The sequence below is a fragment of the Salvia miltiorrhiza genome, chromosome 7 (genome assembly GCF_028751815.1).
Source record: "Salvia miltiorrhiza cultivar Shanhuang (shh) chromosome 7, IMPLAD_Smil_shh, whole genome shotgun sequence".
Classification (NCBI taxonomy): domain Eukaryota; kingdom Viridiplantae; phylum Streptophyta; class Magnoliopsida; order Lamiales; family Lamiaceae; genus Salvia; species Salvia miltiorrhiza.
Genome location: NC_080393.1, coordinates 23,801,462 through 23,812,336, shown reverse-complemented (window position 1 = coordinate 23,812,336; position 10,875 = coordinate 23,801,462). Strand labels below are relative to the sequence as shown.

General features: G+C 36.8%; 1 protein-coding gene and 2 non-coding genes across 3 annotated transcripts; 1 reads left to right on the top strand and 2 right to left on the bottom strand.

The window, feature by feature from the left end:
- Positions 1–351: 351 nt before the first annotated feature.
- TRNAG-UCC (transfer RNA glycine (anticodon UCC)) lies at positions 352–423 on the bottom strand. Its single transcript has one exon. It is a non-coding gene; the product is annotated as a tRNA-Gly (tRNA).
- A 6,005-nt stretch (positions 424–6,428) lies between these two features.
- TRNAG-UCC (transfer RNA glycine (anticodon UCC)) lies at positions 6,429–6,500 on the bottom strand. Its single transcript has one exon. It is a non-coding gene; the product is annotated as a tRNA-Gly (tRNA).
- Positions 6,501–6,510: 10 nt separating this feature from the next.
- LOC130993588 (uncharacterized) lies at positions 6,511–10,400 on the top strand. Its single transcript, XM_057918524.1, has 9 exons — positions 6,511–6,825; positions 6,942–7,018; positions 7,371–7,473; positions 7,787–7,884; positions 8,023–8,153; positions 8,400–8,508; positions 8,769–8,960; positions 9,063–9,199; positions 9,831–10,400. The coding sequence occupies exons 1-9, from the start codon at positions 6,603–6,605 to the stop codon at positions 10,123–10,125; spliced, it is 1,365 nt and encodes a 454-aa protein (XP_057774507.1). The 5' UTR covers positions 6,511–6,602; the 3' UTR covers positions 10,126–10,400.
- Positions 10,401–10,875: the final 475 nt, after the last annotated feature.

The following is a 10,875-nucleotide window of genomic DNA, read 5'->3' as shown; positions in this document are numbered from 1 at the left end:
CTTATCTGCATGTGATTGGGTCCTTGATTGATAATTCGGTCTCCCCCATGGGATTAACACACACACTAATTATTCCACCCCAAACACTTTTTGAGATTAATTACCAATTATATCAAACACCCATGTGAAATTAGAAATCATGACTAATTCACACTAAATTATCAGGATAATTTATATCCTGATTAATCCAATACTGAAAATCAAACGGAAGGTATGGAGTAATGTTTAGTTAAAGCTACCATTGTAACAAGGAACAAGTTTTAGTTAACAAATTTCAGAAATAACTTAAAAATTCTAATATGAGTGTCATTGATTGTTGTGAAAATTATACCATTTAAAAACAAATAATAATGCGTTTGCCGGGAGTCGAACCCGGGTCTATTGCTTGGAAGGCAATTATCCTAACCGTTGGACTACAAACGCTTGGACGGTGCTTGTTTGAATTTGAAAAATAATACTAATAGTAGATTTTGGTGTATAATATACCGCAGAAGAAGCGGAAATTGGCCGGATCTGCCAGAGTTTGGATTATTTACAATGCATGGGAGCTCAAATATTGGTATACATGCATTTTCATTTCTTGTTCAATATTAAGAAAGTAAAATGCATAATGAAGTTTTGAAGCATGGCTTGCATTTTGTATTGATCAATGTTTGACTAATTTTCGAGTACCGAAAACATTTAATTTAGCATAATTAAATGACACAGGATCGATCTAAGTTTCGAGTAGATGATTGCAGTATATTTATTTACCCAAAATCGATTTAGAGTGAGTGAGAAATAATTATTTAAAGTTGGGTACTGGAAATGTGGAGTTATGAGAAATGATAAGCATTAAAGAGAGATTAATGCTTATCCCACATTAATTTGTGGATAACATTTATTACAGTATAAAAGTTATTACATCAGAGCATGTAATAAAACTGCGTGCACACGTCACACGTGATGGGTTGCAAAGCCCACACGCCGCCGCCGCTGCCCCGGCTTCCGGCACCCGCTCCAGGCCCCGGCCCCCGACCTCCGACACCTCCAAAGAACGAGGGTCAATCCGTTTGGGCCTACAAGTGCACATGGGGCTCGACCCGACGGGAGGACCCGTTGGTCTCCTAGTTAGAAGCTTCCATGATTTTGTAACTCCCGTCATAATGGGACGGGAGGGAGTTACCTGGCTGTTTCAAAACAGCAGGGCTGTTACTCCTGTAACTCCCAGCACCATTTGAAATGAACATCAATGCTGCAGGCTCCCCCATAAAGTGGTTTGTGCCTATAAATAGGACAACCTACATGCATCCAACACACAACATCATACGCACTGAATCTCTGCATACACGCACTCTCTGCATTCATAGTCGGAGCTTTGTTCTCGCTTCGTTCCAGTTCGTCGGAGCTCGTTGGTCTGCGGTGCTTCCACGAGACGAATTCGTTTCATCTTCGGAGACGACACGCCAAACCGAGAGCACTACCGGGGCGTATCTCGTCTTGCGGAGAGAGGATCCTCCTCGACTCGGCTACTATTTTTGGTTTTATTTCCTTGTAATTTCGATACGATTATTTTCCGTAATTCTGATCTTCCACATTTCTCGTTTCATTGTAACGCCTGCAAGCTTATTTCCAACAATCGCAAGACGAGATAGCTTGCTAGAGGAGATCAGTTTGGACACCTAATTGAATTTAAACTTTCATGACTTAATAACCTTTGCTGGAGATGTCGACTGGACCTGTCAACTCCACCGAGGCTGTCAATGCCATTGCTGCTGCCAATGCCACCGCATCTGCCAATGCGATCAATTCAACCATGGTTGTTGCCACCTCCAATGTCGTTGTCTCTACCTTCTTTGGTGGACCCCTTGATGTGAACAATTCTGTTTCACATGGTTATACTCCAACGCCTTTCATGAGCCTTGGAGAAGATGATGGTTCCGGGAATGGAACTGGACCGACTCTGTCGGGGTTCATGTTTGGTTAATTCCAAACTGATGGTTCTGGGAGTGGAACGGTTTCGGCGCCGCTACAATCTTCAAGAATGTTACCGCTAGCCGAAAAGCCATCTAAATTAGGTGGGTCACATTTCAAAATGTGGCAACTCAAGATGATGTTTTACATCACGACTTTGGGCTTAGTCGATTTCTTGTGGGAAGACGAGCCTCCTGTGCCGGCAGAGAACGAGACCAACTTTGTGGTGCATGTCGGGTATGACAATTGGTGCTATGGCAACTACATTTGTAAAAATTTCCTTTTAGAGGGCTTAGAGGATAGTTTATACATATATACGCCAATGTAACTAAAGACCTCCAAACAAATTTGGAAGGCACTAGAAAAGAAGTACCGTAGTGATGATGTAATAACGAAGTTCTTATACTTCAAAATGATCGATGGTAGATCGATCATGGATCAAGTGCAAGAGTTCCAACTCATCTTGCACGAGTTGGGGTCCGAAGAGATGAATTTGCCCGAAGCTTTCGCCTCTGCGTCAGTCATCGAGAAGCTCCCGCCGAGCTGGGCTGACTTCAAGAGCTACCTCATGCACAAACGAGAGGAGATGACTCTTGAAGATCTCATTGTCAAGCTACGTATTGAATTTGACGCGAGGAAACGTATTAACAAGATCAAAAGTTCATTTCAAGCCAAAGGTAACTTGTTGGAGAAAGGCGGTCCCTCCAACAACAAGCGTGCTCACCCAAATGTCAAAGATAAAGGCAAAGCGAAGATGAATGCCCTAAAATTCCAAGGGGATTGCTACAACTGTGGCAAACCGGGCCACTTGGCAAAGGATTGCCACAAGCCTAAAAAGAAGAAGGCGAAACAAGACGCCGTCATCATTGAGTAGGACATCGATGAATGAGGACAAGACAACTTGACGACTTAGATTAGTGTTTGAGTCAAAGTTGTTGTAATCACTGTTTGAATAACACCTTGGTAGAGTGTAACCAACGAACTTATCAAACTTAATTATTAATAAGAATAAATCCGTTGAGCTGTCTAGGGCCGCATCAACCTAACACTTATGAATCCAAAGAGCTGTCCAGGGCCCGCAAAGGACAAAAACGTGAGAACGGAATGAGGTTGAGGCATTAGTGTGTTAATACGGTTGTCTCGGTATACATGAAAGAGAAATGGTTCAAAGACATCAAGTTCTACCAATTCACCAGTATATTCAATAGTATTAACTAAGGATGGTTCAAGGCCGCAAACCACCTATTTTAATGCACTAAGGTCTCTTGAGAACAGAGCTTGTGTCTGCATATGCATTTTGGCTATTTCCACTCATGTGGGGGATTGTAGGAAATTGGTTTTATATTGACCAATGTTTGACTAATTTTTTAGTACCAAAAACATCTAATTTAGAAAAATTAAATGGCACATGATCGATCTACGTTTCGAGTAGATGATCGCAGTATATTTATTTACTCAAAACCGATTTCCGGTGAGTGAGAAATAATTATTTAAAGTTGAGTACTTGAAATGTGGAGTTGTGGGAAATGATAAGCATTAAAGAGAGATTAATGTTTATCCCACATTGATTTGTGGATAACATTTATTACAGTACAAAAGTTATTACATAAGAGCATGTAATAAAATTGTGTGCACACATGACGAGTTGCAAAGCTCACACGCGCGCGCCGCTGCCACCCGCCCGGCCCCTGCCCCGGCTCCCGTCACCCGATACATGGTCGTGGACTTGGATCTTGGCAATTGGTCTTTGGGTGGTTTTTGGGCTGGCCTTTGGGCCTATCCAGCAAAGCTGTTACTCCTGTAACTCCCAGCACCATTTTAAATTAACATCAATGCTGCAGGCTCCCCCATAAAGTGGTGTGTGTCTATATAAATAGGACAGTCTCCTCGCCTCGTTTCAGTTCGCCTGAGCTCGTTGGTTAGCGGTGCTGCTACCCACGAGACGAAGCCGTTTCATCTTTGGAGACGACACGCCAAACCAAGAGCACTACCAGGACGTATCTCGTCTGGCAGAGAGAGGATCCTCCTCAACTCGGCTACTGTTTCATTGTAATTTTGATCTTCTACATTTTCCGTTTCATTGTAACGCCCGCAAAATTATTTCCAACAATTTTATCTGACATTATTTGCAGGGATTAAGTTGCAAGTGATGGGAGGATACAAAGACAAGTTCAATAACATAGTTTCTTGTTGTTGAGGTGGAGAAGAAGAAGCCAATGGCCTATGCTATTCAGCAATTCCAACTTGTCTAATCTAACAATATGGTTGAGATTTTTTTGTATCAACTTGACCTTATACATATTATATTCTACTAAGTACTAAGAGCATAGCTGGTATGCAGGATTTGAATGAGAATGGAATGATGATTCCTGCATTCATTCTCAATCCTATGGCTGGTACCGTTTATGTAATGAGAATCGCCATTTCCGATGGAATGTCTATTCTCATGCATATGGGATTAGTCATTCCTCCCCTCCCCCATAGTATTATGTATTCTCACGGATATGAGATTACTATATAATAAAAGTTTATTTGTTTAATTAATTAAATAATAATAATAATAATAATAATAATAATAATAATAAAAATAATAAAAATAAATAATAGTAAAATAATTTAATATTATTAATATGATAAATAATAATAATTGAAAAAATAATAATATAATATAATAAAATTAATAATAATAAATACTCCCTCCGTCCCTGAAATGGCTTCCTCTTTGGGGACGGCACGAGTTTTAATAAAAAGTGGTAAAGTGTATTGATAGTGGAGAAAAAGTGATATAATTATTATTGAAAGTTGTGAAAAGTGTTATAATTAGTATTGGGAGTGGTGAAAAGTGAAAAGTAAGAATAAATAAAGTATTATTAGTGGTGGGGTAGGTTTCCAAAAATGGAAAGAAAGAAAGAGGAAGTTATTTGGGGGACGTCCCAAAATGGAAAAAGAGGAAGTTATTTTAGGGACGGAGGGAGTAATAATAGTAAAAATAATAAAATAATTTTAATAATAATAATAAATAAATAATATTATTTAATAAATAATAATTGTAAAAATAATAAAACAACTTTAGTAATAATATAATATAATAAAATTAATAATAATAATAATAATAATAATAATAATCATAATAATAATAATAATAATATTAATAGTAAAATAATAAATGAGAATAAATAATAATAATAATAATAATAATAATAATAAAATGTAGCAAATAATAATAATAATAATAAAATGGAACAAATAATAATTAATAATTAATAATTATAAAATAATAATATTAATAATTTAATATTATTATTATTATTGTGTTAATTTTATTTCATTCATATCCATTCATTCCTTGTAAATACCAACCATAGGAATCTTATATTTCATTCCATTCCATTTTCATTGTCATTCCATTTCAAAATCAATTATATTTCCTTCTAATTCCATTCCTGCATACTAACCATCACCTAAGTATACTTATTTATACTACTGCAAGTCTACCAAATTTCAACAATTTGTATCAAGATTTATTAATACTTTTCAGTTGCTGCAGAGTTGGTACCCTGACACTCTTTTCCTTGAAAAAGTTGTGTAAGAGCCCAAGTTGGGCTTCGGTTTTAAGAGACCAAATGAACCCCTATTCCTTTGGGCTTCAGGATCTTGTAAGGGGGAGACCAAACACACTATTTTGTCGCTAATCTAAAAAGCACAAAAAATGACACAATTGACATTATTAGTGTCATTTGTACTATCCTAATCCGTGAGTCCAATCTGACCCGAAGCTCAACCCGCACGCGTAATCCTAACCTAATCTGCTTAATTTTTGTGTTTTTTAAATGAGTGACAAAATATTGTGTTTCATTGTTCAATATGACTACACGAGCTCATCATTAAAATGCCAATACATACTCATTTAAAAAAGATTATCTAATATACATTAAAAAAATATTTTTCCCTATATATATTCGAAACATTGAAAAATTTTTCAACCATTTACATTCGAAATGACTCATTTTTTATTTCACTAATAAACTAAAGGGTTAATAGTGTTTTATGTCCCGAACTTTCAACGTTTTCCACAAAATGTCCCGAGCTTTCATTTTCCCTCAAAAAATCTCAAACTTTCAATTTTTTCCATAAAATGTCCCGTTATACAAAATTCGGTGACAAAAAGATGAATTATCTCGCCGAAAGAAATATTTTGGGATCTGTCATTGTTGGAAAACCATATTAGAAACCATCATTGTTGAAAAATGCTGAAAGTTCGTGACTTTTTTTTATCATTTTTTCGTCATCGAATTTTGTATAGCGGGATATTTTATGAAAAAAAACTAAAAGTTTAGGATTTTTTAGAATAAAATAAAATTTTAAGATATTTTCTGAAAAACGCTAAAAGTTCGGGACATAAAACACTATTAACCCTAATCTAAATAAAGATAAGATGAGAAATGACCTTCAGGTAAGAAAAAGATGATGATGATTGCGTTTGCCGGGAGTCGAACCCGGGTCTATTGCTTGGAAGGCAATTATCCTAACCGTTGGACTACAAACGCTTGTTATTGCTGTGATGATGATAATGCTAATTGAGTAGCCATACTTTGCATTTAATCTGTAACTGTTAAAGTGGTGGATTTTGGAACTTGACGAGCAGGCCAATGGAGATGACGCTGAGCCGTGGGCAGTGGATGAGGCGGCACCTCGCAACCCTCTGTTTCCCCCTTCAACCTCTTCACTCTTCCTCTTTCTCACCAATTCGCTTTCTCAATCCCCCATCCATCTCTCACTCTCTCTACTCCTTTCCATTTCTCTCTAATGGCCCTTCTCTCTCTTTCTCAGCCGCTGCCACTCTTCAATCCACTATCTCCTCCAACCCTAAAGGTAATTGACTCCCTTATCCACATAAACTTAGGCAATCAATCTTGCACTAAGATTGACACGCTTGCTGCTGTTTTCTCAATCCGAGAGACAAATAATTACGTTTTTCTTGTGCTTAGGGGGCGACGAAAGTATTGAGATTCCAATGAAGGGTTCAATGGTTATTTTAAAAGAGATGAGATATCACGAGCTTCAGGCACTTCTCCTTTTTTATATTATTACCATTCTTCTTTCTTCTTTAGTATATATTTTGGAAGAAAATAGTAGGTTTATATGATAGTAGCCTCACTCCTTAAGAATGATTGCGTACTTATAATTTACAAACCGCATTCTTTTAGCTGCCTATGAGTTACCTACTCAGTGTTATTTCTAATCAATTTTTTGCAGCATAAATTTTCTAGTTTTTGTTGTTGTTTCCTGTCATCTTCCGTTATAATTGCCCAAGTAATGAGTTTGTAGTGGCTCAATAGAATTGAAATTTAACATATGAATGTTTTTTTTTTTTGTTTTTTTGTTTCTGTTCCTGACTTTGTTTACCGCTATAACAGAAATGGGTTCAGTCGCATGGGTACAGGCCTGCTCAGGCTATGATGTTATGGAAACGCTTGTACGGAAACAATATCTGGGCTCACTGCCATGAAGAATTAGAAGGTCGGTCTCCTTAGCTCGGGTTCAAGTATCTAATGTCTCCGCGTTTTATTTCTTCCATTGCAATAGAGTGCATGAATTCTAATGTTCTATATCCACCTGGTTTGAAGTTTTACTTGTATAGCCCCTGTGAAGTTGCTTTTAATCCTTGTATGAGATGAGAATCAAGAAAGTATGTTGATGAAGGGAAGTTCACTCTCTCTCAGGCCAAAACCGAATATATTTTATTAGTTGCCATTTGTTTTCCCAAACCATCTCTTACTCCATTTCTTGGCCCTTATCAATAATTCCACCTCCCTTGGTTGGGTACTGCTAGGTTTGAACAAGGATTTCAAAAAGATGTTGAGTGAACATGCTGAATTCAAGGCACTACACTTAAAGGATATTGTTACAGCTTCAGATGGAACCAAGAAGGTAAACATGTCTTCCGACTGTTTAGTCACTAAACCTTGTATAGCTACACACTGTAATAGGTTGCATATGTACTACTTTCATGCACTTCAGCAGTTTTGAGGGCTGTCTCATTCAATTGGGAGTCGCGGGATCTTACAGATACTGTTCACTTTGGAGGACGGACTAGTGATAGAAACCGTCGTGATTCCTTGCCGTAGGGGCCGGACCACAGTATGTGTTTCTAGTCAAGTGGGGTGTGCTATGAACTGTCAGTTTTGCTACACCGGGAGGCAAGATTTCTATAATACATTTACTTTTCTTTCTATTTTATCTTTAGTTTCTTATTTATGAATGTAAGCAGACAAAGGCTCCTCATGTGCCTTCTGTGAAGATGACCTTGGGACCGAAATCCTTTGAGTTTCAAAAGGATGTGCTCAGGCTAAATCATCTGATGCAACTTTTTAACAGAAGAATGCTATTCTGATTGTTTATTTCATGATGCAAGTAATGATTATTTTTGCTAATTTCTTTGGCAGAATGGGACTGAAAAGAAATTTATCTGCTGCCGAGATAGTGGAGCAGGCTGTGTTTGCAAGGCGATTGCTTTCACATGAAGTTGGTAACATAACAAATGTTGTATTCATGGTAAGTGTTAATTGAGTTATGTCATTTAAGTATGACACTTCTTAAGCAACTACTGTTGTCAAAACTGTTTAAATGATGGGTTAAGTATTCTAGTTTGATGGCTCTCATTTGACCTAGATGTATGAGATAATTTGAATCAAGTGTCTGCAAAGCGTTGAATTTTTTACTGACTTAATCCGATGTCTTATGCTCTAAACTTTTAGCATTTTAGGGCTTCACATTAGGGTTGGTAGTTACCTATTAAAGTTTACTCCTTATAGGGGATGGGCGAACCACTTCACAACATTGAGAATGTTCTAAAAGCTGCTGACATATTGGTAGACGAGCAAGGTCTTCAATTCAGTCCTCGTAAAGTTACGGTTTCGACTAGCGGCCTTGTTCCACAATTAAAGCGTTTCCTTAAAGAATCTGACTGTGCATTAGCTGTCAGTTTAAATGCTACTACAGATGAGGTACTACCTCTAGCCTTCTTTTCTAATTATTCTCTATCTATAGTTATACTAGAAATACATTTTATTTAGATTTTAAATACTTTGGGGAAAAAACATATGCAGGTCAGAAATTGGGTCATGCCAATCAACCGCAAGTATAACCTTGAGCTACTTCTTGGAACACTTCGGGAGGAACTTCTCTTGAAACGCAACTACAAGGTCTTATTTGAATATGTAATGCTCGCTGGAGTTAATGACAGGTCAGATATCCTTATCATACTATTTATTTTGGTATTTGTCAATAAATAATACAGACTCACTGTGATGCATTTTCTAGCATTATGCATGAATTATGATGCATGTTGTGGGAAGAAGATGCATAAATGTGATTTAAGACAAATTCTACGTACTCTAATTAATTTCCATTTAAAAGAAATATTAGAACGAATCTGTACAAAGAGCTTGAAGAAGGATGACCCGTGATCTCTACATCAAGATATGGTGTAGTCCACAAATATGCATATAAGATGACTCAAAGAATCTATGACAACTCAAGGATATCAACGATTAAAGACCTACTCAAATATTGGATGTTAATTGGTTGTCTCTTTTGTATCCAACTGCAATTTTCTTATAATTTGTGGGTCTTTTACCCAAGAAACATATTTTCATACGACAAAATCAACAATCGCTCTTTGAAGAATTTCATTAAGAAGTAGACGACTTAACCAATATCTGCATTAAGGCCCAGTGTTTCTTGAATTACGTAACTATCGTACACAAATATGTTTTGATATGTTTATTGCATTTATATATTTATATTGCAAGTTTCATTGGAGAGAAAAAAAAGTGAGTACGAACATTGTGATGATGATTTGTTCTATTTTGCAGTGTCGAAGATGCTAAGCGGTTGATCAATCTTGTCCAAGGCATTCCTTGCAAGATTAATCTAATATCTTTCAACCCCCATTGTGGGTCAAACTTTAAGCCAACCAAAGACGAGAAGATGATTGAGTTTCGCAACATACTTGCTGCAGCAAGAGTCGTGGTTTTCCTACGAACCAGCAGAGGCGATGATCAGATGGCTGCCTGCGGCCAGCTTGGCGAACCTGGTGAAATCCAGGCTCCCCTGTTCAAAGTCCCACCTAAGTTTCGACCTGTGCTGGATTCTTCGCTCGCAACGTAGGCTTTGACCATCCGACTGCATATAACTTTGATTTGGTTTCTATTGTTGGGAATCTGATTGCTTTTATCTCTACATGTTTTCTCAGTTTCTTGTATGCGGATTTTAGTTTTAGTTACAGGTGCATTGGGCATCTCTGAACGAATGGTGTTGAGTACCATTTTCATAAGAATGTTAGAATTTGACGTAGATGGAATCTTTCAATATATCATATATGTACCATCTGATATGTAAAGGAATGTTATGTGACTATGTGAGTATAATCCTCGTTTAGTTCACGTTAACAGTATTTTTTTTATCTCATACTCCCTTCGTTCCATTTATAATGACATAATTTTTTTGGGCATGGGATTAAGATAAAGTGTTCAGAATGCAAAGTAAATAGCGACCACTTGTAAAAATGAAGCGAAATAAATTTATGGTGTAAAGTAAATGTTAACTACTTGTTTCGGATATAAAGTAAGTTGGACACAAGAATTAAAGAAAATTAGTGACATTAATTTTTATTTATTTTTAGAAAGTATCATTATAAATGAGACAGATTAAAAAGAAAATTATGTCGGTATAAGTGGACAGAGGGAGTAGTATTGTGAATCTAATACCTCAAAAAGTTTTATTAACTATATTAATTTTACAAATTACATAAAAATTAGGGCTAATTGCCAAAAATTCCTGACATTTCGCTAAAATCAGTTATTTTCCATAACTTTTAAAATTGGAATCAAAATACATGAACGTTGAGTATTATTTGAC

Excerpts from the sequence above, each read along its gene's own strand:
- LOC130993588 (XM_057918524.1), top strand. The coding sequence starts at position 6,603 with ATGGAGATGACGCTGAGCCGTGGGCAGTGGATGAGGCGGCACCTCGCA. Across the intron at positions 6,826-6,941 it reads TATCTCCTCCAACCCTAAAG|GGGGCGACGAAAGTATTGAG; the intron begins GTAATTGACTCC and ends TCTTGTGCTTAG. Across the intron at positions 8,154-8,399 it reads CAGTTTTGCTACACCGGGAG|AATGGGACTGAAAAGAAATT; the intron begins GCAAGATTTCTA and ends TTTCTTTGGCAG.